This window comes from Enhydra lutris, unplaced genomic scaffold (assembly GCF_002288905.1).
Source record: "Enhydra lutris kenyoni isolate GAN:26980312 unplaced genomic scaffold, ASM228890v2 scaffoldscaffold19, whole genome shotgun sequence".
Taxonomy (NCBI): Eukaryota; Metazoa; Chordata; class Mammalia; order Carnivora; family Mustelidae; genus Enhydra; species Enhydra lutris.
The window spans coordinates 15,118,992-15,138,824 of record NW_019154103.1 but is presented as its reverse complement, the minus strand read 5'-3'; the positions used below and the strand labels follow the sequence as shown (position 1 = coordinate 15,138,824).

The following is a 19,833-nucleotide window of genomic DNA, read 5'->3' as shown; positions in this document are numbered from 1 at the left end:
CTTGCGGGGCTGAGCCCTCAACTTGTGGAGTCTGTGCTAATTCTAGTTGCTATTGGAATTGAATTAAATTATATGACATCCAGCTGCAGAGAACAGCTTGGTTTGGGGAAAAAATTCCACACACCTGGTGTCAGAAATGTTGTGGTGGTAGTATGAGAGTAAAGGAGAAACTCACAGCATAGACTGTGAGTTTTTCCTATAGACTGTTATCCAAAATATACAAAGAACTCCTAAAACTCAACAGTAAGAATGCAAACACACACACACACACACACACACACACACACACACACACACACACAAACATTAAAAAGTGGGCCAAAGACCTTAACAGACATCTTGCCAAACAAGATACTCAAATGGCAAGTAAACATACACAAAGATGCTTCACATATGTCACCAGGAAATGCACATTAAAACGGTAGTGAGATACTACCACATACCTATTAGAATGGCCAAAATCCAGAACACTGACAATACCCAATGCTAGCCAGGATGAGTAAAAACAGGAACTCTCATTGGTTGCTAGTGGGAATGCAAAATGGCAGAGGAACTTTGGAAGACAGTTTAATGGTTTCTTGCAAAACTAAACATATTCTTACCAGATAGTCCAGCAATCATCCTCCTTGGTATTTAATCAAAGGAGCTGAAAACTTATGTCCACACAACAATGGATGTTTATAACAATTTTATTCATAATTGCCAAACCTTGGAAGCAATCAAGATGACCTTCAGCAGGTAAACAGATAAACTGTGGCACATCCAAACAATGGAATATTATTTAGTGCTAACAAAAAATGAGCTGTCAAGCCATGAAAAGTCATGGAGGAAACTTAAATGCATTTTACTAAGTAAAAGAAGCCAATCTGAAAAGGCTACGTACTGTATGCCTCCAACTCTATGACATTTTGGAAAAGGCAAAGCTGTGGAGACAGTAAAAAGATCAGTGGTTGCCAGGGGTTAGGAGGAGGAAGGGATGAAAAGGCAGAGCACAGAGAATTTTTAAAGCAGTGAAAGTACTCTGTATGATAATACAACCGTGGACATGTGTCATTATGCATTTGCCAAAACCCACAGAATGCAAAATAACAAGAATGAATCCTAAAGTAAACTATGGGCTCTGTGTAATAGTGCTATGTCAAGGTAGGATCACTGATTGTTACAAATGTACCACTCTGGTGGGGGATGTTAATAATGGGGGAGACTATGCATGCATGGCAGCAGGGAGCATATGGGAAATCTGTACTTATCTGTTCAATTTTCCTGTGAATCTTAAACTGCTCTAAAAATGAAGTCTATTAAAAAGCAAAACGTAAAATACAAGGCCTAATAAAAAGAGAGGGGTAAGAGATGGGGGTATTTCTTCTCTTCTCTTAGTTTCTACTCCATTGTTGTTAATTTTCCTGGCTACTTCCTTTTTTCTCTCTTTATTCTTTATATCCAAATTTCCCAAATACTCATTTATGCTAGCTGTACCCTTTTCCTAAATTCTCATTTACTGTTTAACCCATTCCAATCTGAACTCTACCCTTACGAATCTTTTAAAAAGCTCTCACCGAGGGTAGCCTGGGTGACTCAGTCAGTTATGCATCAGACTCTTGATTTTAGCTCACGTCATGCTCTCAGGGTTATGAGACTGAGCCCCACGTCAGCTCAGAGTCTGCTTGAGATTTGCTCTCTCCCTCTCTCCCTACACCTCTCCCCCTCACATTCTCTCTCTAAATAAACAAATAAATGAAATCTTTAAAAAATGAGAAAAGCTCTCACTAAGGTCAACAATGATCAACATGTCAAAAATTAGTTTACATTTTCCAATCTTTATCTTACTTGACCTCACAGCAACTTTGTTTAACCTCCTTTAACACTGTTGTTACCTCTTGAAATAGTCTCTACTTCTTTTTTGTTTTTAAGATTTTATTTATTTAATAAATAATAAATAATTATTTATTTATTTGGGAGAGAGAAAGCACAAGAGCAGGGGAAGCAGCAGGAGGAGAGGGAGAAGCAGACTACCTGCTGAGTAGAGAGCCTGATGCAGGACTCAATTCCAGGACCCTGAGATCATGACCCGAGCAGAAGGCAGATGCTTAACTGACTGAGACACCCAAGTGCCCTGAAATAGTCTCTACTTCTTGTGTACTTTTGCTTCCACAGTTCTATTCTCTTGGGCTCGCCTCTCTTCTTCCCCTCTCTCTTTTTTTTTCCATCTCCTCTGTCAGCCTATTAAATTTTGGCCTTTCTCCAAGGTTAGGCTTAGGCCTTCATTTCCTCTAATTCTCTAATTTCACCCTAGACAATCTCATACTTTCCTCATAGTTTCAATTATATTATCTATGCTAATCACTATCATCTCCATTTTGAGGTTCACCCTCTTGTACTCAACAACATGCTTAACATTTCTACTGGTATATTTCAAAGGAACCTTAAAGACCACCTTTAACCTGAACTCATGACCTTCCCTCACAAACCTGGTCTTTCTCCAATGTTCTTCCCCAATCACATTAGTAATTTCTTACTCATCTTTCAATCTGGACTTCCTATTCTGTTTTCTCAAAGAAACTCCCCTGACCTCCCAATGAGGACATTGTGGTTTTGTTTAATGTTTTTACTCCATTTGACTGTAAGCCCCATTAGGGCAAGGATTATTCCCACTTTGCTCATTGTTTTATTCCTTTTACATAGTGACTGGCAATAATAGATGCTCAATAACTTTTTCATCATTGGAATTATGAAATAACAACACATTAGAAACTTTCACTTTGGTATTTTATGTACAATATAAAGTTCTAATCTACCAGTTCCCAAATTTTAGCAGCTCGAAATGTTTAAGTTAAAAACTTAAAATATATGCATAGCAAAGGAAACCGTCGACAAAGCCAAAAGACGACCAACAGAATGGGAGAAGATATTTGCAAATGACATATCAGATAAAGGGCTAGTATCTAAAACCTATAAAGAACTTATCAAACTCAACACCCAAAGAACAAATAATCCAATCAAGAAATGGGCAGAAGACATGAACAGACATTTCTGAAAGAAGACCTCCAGATGGCCAACAGACACATGAAAAAGTGCTCAACATCACTTGGCAACAGGGAAATACAAATCAAAACCACAGTGAGATACCACGTCACACCAGTCAGAGTGGCTAAAATCAACAAGTCAGGAAATGACAGATATTGGCCAGGATGTGGAGAAAGGATATCCCTCCTACTGTTGGTGGGAATGCAAGCTGGTGCAGCCACTCTGGAAAACAGCATAGAGGTTCCTCAGAAAGTTAAAAATAGAACTACCTTATAACCCAGCAATCGCACTATTGGGTATTTACCCCAAAGATACAAATGTAGCAATCCAAAGGTGTACTTGGACCTCAATAATTTATAGCAGCAATGTCCACAATAGCCAAACTATGGAAAAACTAGAGATGCCCATCAACAGTTGAACGGATAAAGAAGATGTGGTATGTAAACGGATAAAGAAGATGTGGTATGTATGTACACACACACACACACACACACACACACACACACACACACAGGAATATTACTTAAACATCAAAAAAGGAAATCTTGCCATTTATAATGATGTGGGCATTACAATAAGCAAAATAAGTCAATCAGAGAAAGACAATTATCATTTGATTTCACTCATATGTGGAATTTAAGAAACAAAACAGAGGATCATAGAGGAAGAGAGGAAAAAATAAAACAAGACGAAACCAGAGAGGGAGACAAACTGTAAGAGACTCTTAATCATAGGAAACAAACCAAGGGTTGCTGGATTTAGTAGGGGGATGGGGTAACTGGATGATGGTCATTAAGGAGGGCACATGATGTAATGAGCACTGGACATTATGTAAGACTGGTGAATCACAGACCTGTACCTCAAAATGAATAATAAATTATATGTTAGTTAATTGAAAAAAAACTTAAAATATAGGTTGTATAACCATTAAAAAAGTTTCAAATATGCTAAATTGCAATATATGTCTCCAAAGGCAAAGGAAACAAAAGCGAAAAGGAAATTTTGGGACTTCATCAAGATCAAAAGCTTCTGTATAGCAAAGGAAACAGTCAACAAAATGAAGAGGCAACTCATGGAATGGGAGAAGATATTTGCAAATGACACTACAGAAAAAGGGCTGATATCCAAGATCTATAAAGAACTCCTCAAACTCAACACACACAAATAGATAATCATGTCAAAAAATGGGCAGAAGACATGTACAGACACTTCTCCAAAGAAGACACACAAGTGGCTAACAGACACATGAAAAAATGTTCATCATCACTAGCCATCAGGGAGATTCAAATCAAAACCACATTGAGATACCACCTGACACCAGTTAGAATGGCCAAAATTAACAACACAGTAAATAATATGTGTTGGAGAGGATGTGGAGAAAGGGGAACCCTCTTACACTGTTGGTGGGAATGCAAGTTGGTATAGTCACTTTGGAAACCAGTGTGGAGATTCCTTAAGAAATTAAAAACAGAGCTTCCTATGACCCTGCAATTGCACTATGGGGTATTTACACCAAAGATACTGATGTAGTGAAAAGGGCCATCTGTACCCCAATGATCATAGCAGCAATGGCCACAGTCGCCAAACTGTGTAAAGAACCAAGATGACCTTCAATGGATGAATGGATAAGGAAGATATGTACCATATATACAATGGAGTATTATGCCTCCATCAGAAAGGATGAATACCCAACTTTTGTATCAACATGGACAAGATCGGAAGAGATTATGCAGAGTGAAATAAGTCAAGCAGAGAGAGTCAATTATCATGTGGTTTCACTTACTTGTGGAGCATAAGGAATAACATGGAGGACATTGGGAGAAGGAGAGGAGAAGTGAGTTGGGGGAAATCAGAGGGGGAGACAAACCATGAGAGACTGTGGACTCTGAGAAACAAAATAAGGGTTTTGGAGGAGAGGGGGGGTGGAGGGTTGGGTGAGCCCGGTGGTGGGTATTATGAAGGGCACCTATTGCATGGAGCACTAGGTGTGGTACATAAACAATGAATTTTGGAACACTCAAAAAAAATTTAATTTAATTTAAAAAATTGTTTACATACTTGAAAAGTCTTTCTTGGCACATCAAAATTCCATAATTAAAGAAAGGAAAAACAACTAAACAAACCAAAATGAAATGAAAATTGACAACAAAAACTTTTAACAAAATAACCAAATGCCAAATATATTTTAAGGAAAAGCATTCAGAACACTGAGTGTAACTTCAGATTGATAATTCAATAAATAGAATTTGAGCAATAACTTTTTTTAACCTGGATTATTACATTAGTCAATGTACCTTTTTTGCACTTCTTCCTTGGCATCATTTCTCTTGGGAGTCTTCTCCAATCTGCATGTACAAAAGAAAAAAAAAAAACACAAAAACTGAAATTCCCCTTAGGGATTAGCGGCACTCACTCAACATGACTATTTTAAAGGACATGACAGGGGACACCTGGGTGACTCAGTGGGTTAAAGCCTCTGCCTTCAGCTCGGGTCATGATCCCAGGGTCCTGGGATCAAGCCCCGCTTCAGGCTCTCTGCTCGGTGGGGAGCCTGCTTCCCTTCCTCTCTCTCTGCCTGCCTCCCTGCCAACTTGTGATCTCTGTCTGTCAAATAAATAAATAAAATCTTAAAAAAAAAATCTTAAAAAAAAAAATAAATAAAGGACATGACAGGAGCGCCTAAGTGGCTCATTCAGTGAATCATCTGACGTCAGCTCAGGTTGTGATGTCAGGGTTCTGGAATTGAGCCCCGAGCTGGGCTCCCTGATCAGCAGGGAGTCTGCTTGTGCCTCTCTCTCTGCTCCGCCCCTTGCTCATGTTCTCTCTCTCTCTTTCTCTCTCAAATAAATAAATGAAATATTTTTTAAAAAAACCACAACAACAACAACAAAAAACAAAGGATATGACAGGGTCATCTGGGTAGCTCAGTAGGTTAAGCATCTAACTCGCGGTTTCAGCTCAAGTCATGATCTGAGGGTTGTGAGATTGAATCCTGGATCAGGGCCTAAGATTCTCTCTCCCTCTCTCTCTATCCAGCCCCCTCTCAAATAAAAAAATAAATCTTTAAAAAGAATAAATGACATCACTGCTGCTTCTGCAATGAAAATAAAATTTCCTAATATCTGACTGTACAGATTTAGCTTGGGAATCAAAATATAATAGTAACATATTTTATCCTATGAAGAAGAAAATGTCATTAAAAAAAAATTGGGAGGTGGGGCGCCTGGGTGGCTTAGTCGGTTAAGCATCTGCCTTCCTCTTGGGTCATGATCTCAGTCAGGGTCCTGGATCATGTCCTGCATCGTGCTCCTAGCTCATTAGAGTTTCTGGTTCTCCCTCTCCCTTGGCCTGCAGTTCCCCTGCTTGTACTCTCCCCCCCCTCTCAAACTGTATCAACTAAATAAATAAAATCTTTAAAAAACAACAACAACAACTTTGGGGCATCTGGCTGGCTCAGTCAGTACAGCATGTGACTCTGATCTTAGGGTTGTGAGTTCAGCCCCACATAGAATGCAGAGATCATTAAAAAAATAAACAAATTAAAAAAAAAAAACCCCAACTTTGTAATAGTGCTATAAAATTTCTATAACATTCCTTCAATAGCTACATAGTATTTAATCAATCTTAAATACAGAAATTTTCATAACAAGAAAAATAATGTAAGAAAATTTTTATGAAGTTACTCATGATATACTGTTTGATAAAAAGTTTCTAAAACAGTACGTATAGAATCCCATTAAAAAATAAACCTAACATATATTTTTATATATTTAATATTTGTGCAGGGAAACCTCTAGGTTGTGAACAAAATATGACAATAATTCTTTGTGGGTGTTAAGATTATAGCTGCTTTTCTTATATATTATTTATTATTTGACTCTGCTATATTTTATAAGTTTTCTATAGTGACATGTATATCTTACAAAATAAGGAATTGTTTTTTCAAAAGTTAAAATATGTGACCACAATCCCAACATGTGCAAAATTAAATAAACAATTCTAATAATTATCCAAAAATTTTATAATTAAAAATATAAATAGCTAAGGAAAAGTAATTCTCTTTAAGAAATAATTTTGCCTGGGGGGCACCTGGGGGGCTCAATCACTTGAGCCTCAGGCTCTTGATTTCAGCTCAGGTCATGATCTCAGGTTTGGGTGAGATTGAGCCCTGTGGGGAGTCTGCTTGAGATTCTCTCTCTCTCTCTCTCCCTCTGCCTCATCCCCTACACTCTTTCTCTCAAATAAATAAGTAATCTTTAACAAAATTTTTTGCCTTGAATTAGCTATACAATTCCTCTAATTAGTCACTTTATTCCAATTTTTTAAAAAGAATTATTTATTCATTTTAGAGAGAAAGGACACATAAGCAGGTGGGACTCCTCACTGAGTATGGAGCCCTATGTGGGGCTATATCCCCAAAACCAAGATTCAGCTTCTCAACTGACTGGGCCAACCAGGCGTCCCAGTTTCTTTACATTTTGAAGCACAGAACTAATTAGAAAAATGAAACAACATGAAAATAGATTAAAAAATACTGCCTGTCAAGAAAAACTCAGTGTAGTTTGCAGAAAGCATTTGTATCTCAAGCTATTTTACCTGAACTATTAAATTTGGCTTTGAATCTATTTCTGCTTTTATAAGTGAGTCATAGATGATCATGAAAAGGTATATAAAGAGAATCATTCAGGAAATGAATATTTATGATGTGGCAGATGTGAAAGATCTGAGACAGGAGATAGGAGAGTGTTCAAGGGGAATCCAACCTTATCAATGATCTACCCTGGAAAGATCACTATAACCCATGCAAGCAATAATGCTGGTAAATGCCATTTATGCTCTTACATAAAGGCAGTTTCCACAAAACACCAAGAACAGAAGTCAAAGGGAAGTAAGTTAAAAATGAAAAGACCTGGGTTCTAGTCATACTTAGCAAGTCACCCTGATAAGTCACTCTATTTCTATGGCAACGTTTCTTTATCTGCAAAATGAATGAGCTGGATGAAATCTCTCTAGCTTCTTCCATCTTGCCTGTGCTTAAGGAAAATTTGTGAACATTGAAAAACACTCTCTTAGCTATGGTTCTATTGAAAAGGTATCTTAACAAATAAAAATAGTCTCTGTGTGTTTGAAAGAAAGGAAGATCCACGAGCATGGCTTAAAAATGTCCTTTAACTAGTCTTGTTTTCTCCTCAAAAGCTGTAAAATCACTCACAAACATGGAAGTATTACTGGTACTGTAGGTTAAAACTGTAATTGTAGCGAATGGAAACGGAAAGCCCAGATGGGTTTGACAAGTCCTATTTTATAAAAAAGTATCTTAAGAACTTTAAAATCGGGCGCCTGGGTGGCTCAGTGGGTTAAGCCTCTGCCTTCGGCTCAGGTCATGATCAGGGTCCTGGGACTGAGGCCCATATCAGGATCTCTGCTCAGCGGGGAGCCTGCTTCCCTTCTCTGTCTCTGCCTGCCTCTCTGCCTACTTGTGACCTCTCTCTGTGTCAAATAAATAAATAAATAAGAACTTCAATATCACTTCAACTCTTCCTTGTTATAATACAAGGAAGTATCCTAGTTTTCAAAGGATATACATTACTAATTAATTACAGGAAAGGAACAAGACTATTTTCCTATAGCGTAAATTCCTATGGTGAAAATAGAAAATTTTCCCTAAAAAAATATATGGGGTAGGGAGATAAACTTTAAACATTATTTTAATACTCTCACTTTTATAATTACCTGGTATCCATTCCTCTTTGTACACCTTCATGTATCTTTTACTATATCTTTCAATATCTAGAAAAAAGATAAAGTATTCATTAGAGAAGTCAAGAATAAGCCTGAACTTCAGCCACTCCTAAGCCATAACTAAAAACAGCAGTTTTATGTTTATGTTAAAAAATAAAACATCTTTTATTTCAGGGTCCCTGGGTGGCTCAGTTGGTTAAGTGTCTGCCTTTGGCTCAGATCATGATCCCAGGGTCCTGGGATAGAGCCCCAAGCCGCATTCCCTGTTCAGTGGGGATCCTGCTTCTCCCTCTCCCTCTGCCAGTCCCCCTGCTTGTGCTCTCTTTTTCTCTCTCTGTTAAATAAATAAATAAATAATTTCAAAACAAAACAAAACAAACCCCCAAAAACATCTTTTATTTCACACATAGGGAATTTCCTATATTTGTACATAATGTGTTCCTGAACACCTATTGAAAAGTTCAATAAATATTACAAGTTTGAGGGAGTGGCAAGAAGCAAATGGGTATGAATGGCTGGGGGTGAGCAGAGACCTAAACCCTAACACAGTGTTCAGAATCAGACAACCTGACTTATTTCTGAGAATATTCACAAAAGCCCAAAGCCAGGTCAGGAAGCTACTTACATATACAGGCAAGAAAGTCTTCTTGTGACATTAGCCTCCAGCTCCCACTCTTAAAATCTTGTTTAACTGGGATGTATTAACTACGTGGAGATGGAGAGCTGTCTGCTCACCTCCAGGGCTTGGTATACACATTAATACACAATTAGGCTTCTCAATGAGCTACTCTTCACAATCCAGTGAGGAGGAGAATGGGGAAAAGGGTAGGAGTAGCTAAGTTTGGACATGAGGGGGTATGAATGAGCAAGCTTCAAGTCTTCCATGCCAACTACTGACAATTCTGCAGGGACCTTCTGCACTTGCCCCAAATGGGATAGGCTCTTACTTCTGCTTTGTCCACTTTGCCACAAGAAACTCCCTCAATGAGGGCCCAAACTCTTTCCTAGCAACTTAAGTTGGCAAGCAACACCACCAAGCCATAGCCTGAAACCATGGTTTATCACAGAAAGTGGTTTAGGAGTATAGCCATGAAATAGGGAAGTTAATACAAATGATGCAAATGTAAAAAGCAAGGCCCAAATATGTACTGATTTCTCTTCCATGTTAAGAACATGATTCCACATAATACTAATAGCACAGTGTTAAACAAAAATAACTAAAATAAATAGTAGATCAGGGAGACCAAGAAACCAAGCTCTTCTAGGTTTTAATTGTTTTGACTTCAGTATTTTTTTTTTTTTTTAAGATTTTATTTATTTATCTGACAGAGAGAGAGGGATCACAAGTAGGCAGAGAGAGGCAGGGGGAAGCAGGCTCCTTGCTAAGCAGAGAGCCCGATGCGGGGCTCGATCCCAGGACCCTGGGATCATGACCTGAGCTGAAGGCAGAATCTTTCACCCACTGAGCCACCCAGGCGCCCCTTGATTTCAATCTTGCTCTCAAGCTTATTTGTAAAGAGAAGTCAGCACAGATGACAGATTTGCATTTTGAAATTTTCTCCACAACAGACTGCATATTTTGGAAAAATTTAACCTTTAGTAGTAAACTGTAGAAGAATAAGCAATATTGAAAACCAACTACTGAGATCCAGTTAAAAAGAAGTAAAGGATTTAAACAGACATTTCTCCTAAGAAGATATGCATGGAAAAAAGCACATAAGATGTTCAAAGTCATAGTTATTTTGGAGACTCAAATCAAAACCACAATGAGACACCACTTTATACCCAGTAGAATGCCTATAACCAAAAGGCAAGGGTATGGAAAAACTAGAACCCTCATATATTGTTGGTAATAAAAATGGTGCAAGCACTTTGGAAAACAGTTTGGCAGGTCCTCAAAATGTTAAATATAGAGTTACCATATGATTCTAGATACATACCCAACAGAAATACCTCATGTCCACTCAAAAACATGTACATAAATGTTCAAAGCAGCAATAATCATGATAGCGCCAAAGTGGAACTGACCCAAATGTCCACCAACTGGCAAACGGATAAACAAAATGTGGCACAAAAAGCGATGGAATGTTATTTAGCCATAAAAAGGAATGAAGCATGTTGTACCATCAGTGAATCCTGAAAACATTATGCTAAGTTAAAGAAGCCAGGCACAAAAGGACACATTTTATGATTCCCTTTTTGTAAAGATTTTAAGTAATCACTACACCCAATGCTGGGCTTGAACTTACAATGCCGAGATCAATAGTGGCATGCTCCACTGACTGAGTCATTTATATGAAATGTCCAGAACAGACAAATCACTACAGACAAAACAGATTAGTGGTTGCAAGAGAATGAGGGGTGATTCTAACAGAGATAGGGTTTCTTTCAGGATGACAAAAAAGTTCCAAAAATCAGAGAGTAGTGTTGGTTGCATAATTCTGTAACTACACTAAAAGCCACTGAATTACATATTTTATTTTATTTTATTTTTTAAAGAGTTTACTTATTTGACAGAGACAGCAAGAGAGGGAACACAAGTCAGGGGAGCAGAAGAGGGTTAGCCTGCTCTGGGGCTCAATCCCAGGACCCTGGGATCATCACCTGAGCCGAAGGCAGATGCTTAATGACTGAGCCACCCAGGTGCCCCAGGTAAATGTATAATTTCTATTAAGCTTTTGAAATTCTAAAAGTGGCTTACAGAACCATCACAACTATCACTCCTGTTTCTACCTCATTGGCCTTGAGTGGTTCAGGAGATTTATTATCTGGGAACCATCCATCAGACACTCTCCATATACCCTTGCAGCTGTAATCCATTAAAGTAATAATATTCATCAGTGTTTTTCTTTTATTACAAAGATAATAAATTTCATGTAAAGAAAATACCAATCATTTCTATAATTCTACCCAAGAACACTATAAACAAATTATGAAGATATCACAACAAGAAACATTTTTATTCTATGCCCTTGGTTCTCTGTAATCTCAATACCCTGAGCCACTAGCCACTTAATTACCAGGAAGCCTTGAAACCTCTTACCCTTATTTATTTACATGAGTCCCTAAGTCTCTCTTTCCTAAAGCATGTAGGTGGTGAGTGATAGGATAAAGGCTGGTAAAGGGACAGTGGTACAACACTACCCAGAATACAGCTCCCTCTGACAGTTGCATACTTCTGTTCAGTCTGGCCAATTCTTTCTCATTTGTGGTGTGCAGGGTATATAAACATTGTAAATATGTATACACACACACATACATAAGCATATATATATATTATATTAACCTATATACATGCATATGTATGTGTATGTTTTTTCTTAAAAACTTCATTTTCAACTATAGTTTTCTAAAAACATATTACAACAGAAAAGAAAAATAAACATGAAGATTTTGAAGGAGAATGTACTTGTATCAATTCAAAGAATTCTATGCAAGCATCTTCTCCAGAAAGAAAGAGAAACAAAGATTCCTTGTATTTTTAAATACTTTGTGCAATTATCAAAGATAAAGAGCCTCTTAATCCAGGTACAAGCCAACTACTCCCAGAAACCAGCAACAAAATAATGTTCCTAATGTCCCTGTTTAAAAGACTCACGGGTAGGCTTTAATAAAATGGCATACTTGTAAGTTAGACTAGTGCTTTAATAATTATCATATTTAGTTAGGTTAATCTGTTCCATGGTCTAGAGAAAACACTAATTTTAAAAAGATTAAAGTATACACTATTATTTTTTCTAAGAATAAATGTTTATTAGTTCATTTAATCTTACTTTCTAAAATCTTTAAAATGAGAGCTTTAATTTCATTTTTTAATCAAACAGATAAAAGCATGCAACATAATCACGAAAGCAAAAAAAAAAATTCAGTAGTTTTGAGATAAAAATGTCTTATGAAACCATTATATCAATTTTAGGCCATTATGTTTAAAAAATTAAATGAACTTGTCTAAAATGCTTCTTATAATTATAAGCACATATAATATTACTATGTAAGACTTTCTTTTTGACTCTTAGTTCTAAGTCTTTTACGCAGAGTTAAAATGGAATGCATTTTTAATACTAATGGAATGAGATGATACTGTATGAATTTCTCATTCTTTAATGATGTTGTTTTGGGAACTCAAGGATGATATTGATCTCTCTAATTTCATCATTCAAGGGCAGAAACTGAAAATCAATATAGATCTACTGTGCTAAATAACTACTCAGGAATGGGTTCTCTTCCTCTAAAACCACTTCCCACTCCCTGTCTGAGACTCTCAAGCCTTCTCCAGCTGTAATTTCTCCTCTCTGTCCTTGGTATAACCAATGAATACATGCTTGATGCTTCCTATCATGTCTGATATAGAAATAATAAGCCAAAATATAGTCAAGGCTTTTAAAAGTTTTAACCAAAATATTAAATTATCAGACTGATATAAAGAATAATAATCATTGCATTATATACATATATGAGCAAAAAAACCACTTTAAATCTAATAGCAGGCAACTAGTCACAATAAATAATGTTATATACACACAATGAAATACCACATAGTCATTAAAATTTCCAAGAATACTAAGGATAGGGGCGCCTGGGTGGCTCAGTAGGTTAAAGCCTCTGCCTTTGGCTCAGGTCATGATTTCAGGGTCCTGGGATCGAGCCCCGCTTGGGGCTCTCTGCTCAGCGGAGAGCCTGCTTCCTCCTCTCTCTCTCTCTCTGCCTGCCTCTCTGCCTACTTATGATCTCTGTCAAATAAATACATAAAATCTTTAAAAAAGAAAAAAGAATACTAAGGATATGTGAAAAGGCTAATAACTTGCTATTAGGTAGAAAAGGAAGATACAAAGACCATGAATCCAATTTTATAAAAAGAATACCCATATAAAAGAAAAAAATCCAGAATATACAATATAATATTAATAGATCCCTAGACATGTATTATAGGTAACTTTCATTTTTTAATATTTTTGTTTCTCAAAATTTTCACCAAACGCATAAAATTTCTCTTGAAAGGTAATTTTAAAAATAAAATATCAAAAAGTTTAAAATACATTTTTTGTTAACATTAAGTATGCTTTTCCAAGGTAGTGGATAATTTCTGATTGAACTAAATCCATCAACCATTAAATGCATTAATTGACCTTTGTATCTTATATAGAAACATTATTTCAGGGGCACCTGGTGGCTCAGTGGGTTAAGCCGCTGCCTTCGGCTCAGGTCATGATCTCAAGGGTCTTGGGATCGAGCCCTGCATCGGGCTCTCTGCTCAGCAGGGAGCCTGCTTCCTCCTCTCTCTCTGCCTGCCTCTCTGCCTACTTGTGATCTCTGTCTGTCAAATAAATAAATAAAATCTTAAAAAAAAAAACAAACATTATTTCATCTGTATCCATTCAGCCACATAATCAAAGATTCTACTACCCACCTTGTTTTTCTTCAGGTGTTTCTATGTAATAAGGCATTCTTTTCATAGTTTCTCTCAACTCCTGTTTCAAGGCCAGCATATAATCTTCACCCTCTCCTGTTTTCAGTGGCACTGGTTTATAATCTGTATCCTTTTTAAGAGACAATTTTTTTAATAAATTAAGTTTTTAAATATCCCTTTTGTCTATATTCTGGAAAATGTCAGTTTTATTGAAAAACTACATCTTACAGATTTTAAGTTTTATAATCAGCTCAAAAGATGTTGAACTTTTGTCATCTTTTTAACCTTTTAGCCCATTTCCTACCTTGTTCTTATTTTAGAGGTAGGAAAGAAAGATGCTTAATTTTCCTTCTGACCACACCAACAGTTATTTTGTTACATAGTCCGTTGACCTTGATTGCATAGTTTAGAAGTCAAGGCACCCAAATGACAGCAACTGCTTTAGTTTCCTATTAACCTCAATTAGTAGTGGTGGTATTAGTGGGAGCAGTAGCTTAAAAAAAAAAAAAAAAGAATAAAAGTAGCAGCTGTTATTTAGCAAGTGGTTACTCTGACCAGGATGTCCTCAATATACAACATCCATGATCCCAGTTAAGATCATCAATATTTTCCCTTTGACAGTAAATAAATTGAGAAGTGAACAATCTCTAAGCTCATATGACATGTAAATGACAAAGCAGGAATTTGAATTTATTTTCAATTTTTTTTTTTTTTTAGACAAAGAGAGAACACATGCATGTGGATATGTGGGGGTGGGGAGATACAGAGGGAGAAGGAGAGAGAATCCCAAGCAGGTTCCATATTCAGAGCAGAGCTTGACCTAGCGTTTGATCCCAAGACCCTGAGATCATAACCTGGGCTGAAATCAAGAGTCAGATGCCCAAATGACTGAGCCACCCAGGTGCCTCTCTATGCCTTCAATTTTAAAGAATTACACACATGCACATATATGGATATATGTATGTATAATCATAAAATAAATATGTTTATTAAATTGTGGGGCCTCCAGGTATATAGTAAAGACATTTCTAAAAAAAAAAGACATTATCACAGCTAAGTATAGGATACATTTTCAAAATTTCACTCTGAATTTATTCATTCATTCTACAACTATTTATTGAGTGCTTACTATAAGCCAGACATAGACAACAAGAGACACCATGATGAACTAATCAAACTTCCTGCCCTTATGGATCTTACATTCTAGGGGAGAAAAACACAAGATGTAAGTAAACAATGAGGAAATACACAATTTCAGATAGAGATAAGTGGCATGAAAACAAGGAAGCTGGGTAGAGGAAAGAGTGATGGACAGAGTACATGCAGGCTGGAGGTAGTGGGTCTAGACACGGTAAGCACACATGACCTCTCAGGAAGTCATGTTTGGGCAGAGCTCTGGAAAAAATTAGGAAGCCATCATGGAAAGACTTGAGAACAACAGATGGCTCCAGTCAGGGAAACCAGCACAGGAAAATGTCTGAGAGAACAAGGAGGCCATGATGGCTAGGGAGAGAGAAGGCTGGTGATGAGAAAAGTTAGAGAGACACCAGCAAGGCCATATCAAACAGAGCCAGTTTGCCAGCAGTAAGGAATTTTAACTTTATTCCAAGTATAAAACAACATGTCCTAATATTCCCAGTGTTTAGAAGTACCCTCACACATGCAGAAGAGCTTGTTTTAAAAGAAATCAATGTAGGGGTGCCTGGGTGGCTCAGTGGGTTAAAGCCTCTGCTTTCAGCTCAGGTCATGATCCCAGCATCCTGAGATGGAGCCCCGCATAGGGCTCTCTGCTCAGCAGGGAGCCTGCTTCCCACCCCCTCCTCACCCCGTCTGCCTCTCTGCCTACTTGTGATCTCTCTGTCAAATAAATAAAATCTTAAAAAAAAAAAAAAAAAGAAATCAATGTATAAAGTGACATTATGCCTCTGCATGGGATGTTTACTGTTGTTCCAGGCTATTTACTAAATATCAAAAAGGGAAAATACCAAGAGCAAAAGGTAGAGACTCCCTGTGTAAGACATCTAGATCTCTAGATACATTTGTTCAGGGTCCTCTACTTACATAATTCTTTTGACAAGTGACTTTTCCCTTTTGAGATAGGGGAAAGATTTCTGGATTGAGAGGTGTATGGTTATTTATGATTTTTCATTTTTTTAATACTGTAACACATACATACCTGGAAATGTAAGCTCAGGTTTTAAACTAAATGCAAAGTGAAAGCATTAAATATTATGCCAATTAAGTTTACAGCATACTCATTAAATTTAAAAGCAACACTAAATGTAGTAGGAACACTTAGATGTTGAGAAACAGCAACAAAATTCAAATTGACTTTCAAAAAATAGAGAAATAAGCAAAAAAAAAAAAAAGTGGAGTAGGGAATAGTAGACTGAATGGTATTCTAGGGAGTAAAATCAAATTCTATAGATATAAGATGAGAAGAAAATCATTAAGTGAAAGTCTGGTAGAGTGAGGACCATTGGGGACCATTGTAAAATCTAACCTGACTTTCAAAAATATTATTTTGATGTTGGAATACATCAGAAACAGCAATAGAAGATGCAGGAATTTGAAAAAAAATCTTTCTTCATTCACACAGGACTGAGTATATTTAAGGAAAGGTGAGTACAGTTTTTTCTGTGTTTTAAGAAAGCCGTGTTAAAAATCAGAAAGAGGTTCAGGGAAGAACAGCAGCAGCAAAGCATACTCTTTTTGGCTTTCTTACATTTAAGATTTTATAATGGTATCCTCTATTCAGTCCTATATAGAATTTTAATTTTCTTTAAAACATGAAAGAACCATAAGAAATCCGCTTTTAATGTACTTACGGGAAATAGAGGAGGTGGTTTCAATACTACATCAGGTAACTTTTCACCTCTGCTAAACCCAACGGCCTCAATATTAAAGGTATAAGCTGCACGTCCGCGTCCTTTATTCCCAGCCATCAGAATTCTTTATACCAGAAAAGTGGGTAAATTCTGAAAGACATCATGTAAAAAAGGAAACCAATAATTTAAAGCAAAATATAAAACTCTGCCCTTTAGGTAGCACGGCCAATTTAAAATACTTCTGGAAAGTAAAACTTGTAAAGAAAGAAACATACGATAGACTAATTTCTGGACCCCTCACACCTAGTCACACCTGGCAAGTGATATGAGGATGGCCTCAATTCCTCACCTCGGCCCCAGGTGAACAGCTGACCCTGGGGCTCCTTTGAGACATTGCCTGGACCACTGTACAACCAGCTGACGCAGTTCTCTCCACCTCTCTGTGATTTGGCATCAAGATCTCAGACCTTTGTGAAAAGTGTGGACAAGAAAGGTCTAGCTGATGAAGACAGACTGACTTGCTTTTACATTCAACGTGAAGACTATCCTTAGTCACATACACTATCATTAGTCATATACATTGAGATTTTTAAATGATTTATTTATCCTAGAATTTGAGTGTTGGAAAGAATCCTTGAGATCTAATCTAATGTCCTTTTAGAAATGGGAACAGGGTCATTAAGACTCTGAAGTGTGTCCAAGCAAAAAAAATAAAAAATAAAAAAATTAAATTAAAGGTACGATAAACCTGTACTCTTTTCAACTTTGGGGATGGCAGAGATGTCACATACTCAAGTTTTGCATTGAATTTCTGAATTGTCTGAAACATGGTTATACTATAGAGTGAGAAGTGAGCTGGCAGCATATTAACAGGGGTCCCTAAACCAAGGCTCTTTCATTACAAGTCTGCATTCGACTATAGTGATGATTTTAACACACATCCTCTAAATCCCTTTTCCCACTGATACATCATTCAATCCTGCAAGCCCAACAAAGCAGTAATATATCCATACCACTCAACAGTCCCTCTCTCTTTCTCCCTTGCCATTATTTGTTGAAAACATGAGGTCATTTCCTGGACAATGCTTCTCCAAATTTAAGGCACACAAGAATTACCTAGGATCTTGTTAAAATGCGGAGTCTTTCATTTGGCTGAGAACCTGCATTTCTAACAAGCTCTCTGGGGATACCAGGGCCGCTAGTATGCAGTCCACAGTTTGAAAGTAGCAAGGCTAGACATTCTCCCATTTCTGAATCTGAGGAACTGAATCCATGAGATGTGGCTTAATACATTCCACTAGCCCCTGTATTTTCTAAATAGGTGGGCTAGACGTTTACTCAAATTTGAGTTAAATTTTTTGCAAGAAGACTTAAAAGAGATGCTCTGTTCTTCCTACTTCTTCACATCAGGATGCACATGAACTCTCTCGGTGATGTTCTCTGGTTGAGTGGGTTCAGGTACTATCAGTCTGTTTCATCTAGTATAAACTTCCCTATCAGTTTCTACCTAATGATTTTAGCAGCCATTGATGATTATAGTCTAAATTCATCATTCCATTATGGACTGTAATTCTATTCTTTCCATATCTACTAATTGGCATTCTATCAGGAATCAATTTCCCTCAATCACTATTTAGTTACAAGGAAGCACAAGTTATACAGGAAAGGTGCTTATTTTAATAATCAGGCTCATTCCATCTGTTCAAAGAGAGGGAGAATATCCAAATGGCTGTGTTTCATTTGCTGAGTCACCCAAGCATACGCTGAGCCCACACAAAGCAGGTTTCCCAAGTATGAAAACTGCTGAGCAGAAAGACACACCTTTACTCTAAGAAATGAAGTGTGGGAGCCCAGGAGGCATGGTTGAGACCATGGGCTTAATTCTAATCTGGGATTTGCTACGAAATAAAGATTAAGAAGAATACTGGGTAACATTTCCCAAAACACCTGATCATAAGAATTACCTGGGGAACTTGTTAAATATACAGAATCTCAAGTGATCCTCAAGTATTCAACCTTACACCAGAATCTTTGGAGGTGGACTCTAAGAATCAGTTGGGAAAATTCATCCTAAAAAAAGAGTTATCAGCTACCACTGCTTGATGAAATACCCCTTGAGAAATATCAAACCCTGCTGCCTCTACACTTCCATATTTATTAAACACCTTTGGGAATATAAACTGATATCATTAGTGAATACACTGCCCTTGGCAGAAAAATCAGTCCTAGCTCTTGAGCCACCCTTAATGATTACATGGTATTCTGGCCTAGAGATTCATCTCTTTTTAGTTTGGCTATTAGGAGTCTTTCGTCCCATACCTAGAGAAACTGACACATTCATTTTCTTCTCTTGCAGAGCTGAGACGTATTTCTTGGACTCCAGTAACTGTCTCATAGGAAAAATGGCTCACAAATGAGGCCTAAGCCTCAATCTTTGGAATCCTCTGAGTCGACCACTACCTTGTCCTTTTTTCAACCTCCCAAACTTCTTGACTAAAGGGCTTTTTTTTTTAACCAACTTTCCCATTTCCTCATTATCCAAATCTTCCTCTACTTCCTATAGACCAATTTCACTGAGTCATTCATTCAACCAACATTGAGCATTCCAGGCACTGTGGCAGGACCCAGAAAGCTTTGAATAAAATTGTGTCCCTGTCCTAAGAGCTTGTATTTCAGCAGCTGAAAGAACACAAACACGTAAACAAGTAAGTGTGTAACATAATGTATGTATTCTTGTTGTGGGCTGAATTGTGTGTCCCTCCCTCCCCCAAAATATGCTGGAACTCCTAACCGCCAGTACCTGTGAATGTGACCTTCCTTATTTGGAAGTAA

General features: G+C 37.3%; 1 protein-coding gene across 3 annotated transcripts in view; it reads right to left on the bottom strand.

The window, feature by feature from the left end:
- The window catches only part of LOC111148301 (RNA polymerase III subunit G), a 46,943-nt gene that overhangs the window by 18,582 nt on the left and 8,528 nt on the right, over positions 1-19,833 (bottom strand). For all 3 annotated transcript variants that reach the window (XM_022504791.1, XM_022504790.1, XM_022504792.1), the window contains exons 2-5: positions 17,002-17,151; positions 14,174-14,303; positions 8,758-8,814; positions 5,319-5,369 (exon numbers count right to left, since the gene is read on the bottom strand). In XM_022504791.1, coding sequence (XP_022360499.1) covers positions 5,319-5,369; positions 8,758-8,814; positions 14,174-14,303; positions 17,002-17,118 — 355 coding nt within the window. In that variant the 5' untranslated portion in view covers positions 17,119-17,151. The remainder of the gene's footprint in view (positions 1-5,318; positions 5,370-8,757; positions 8,815-14,173; positions 14,304-17,001; positions 17,152-19,833) is intronic.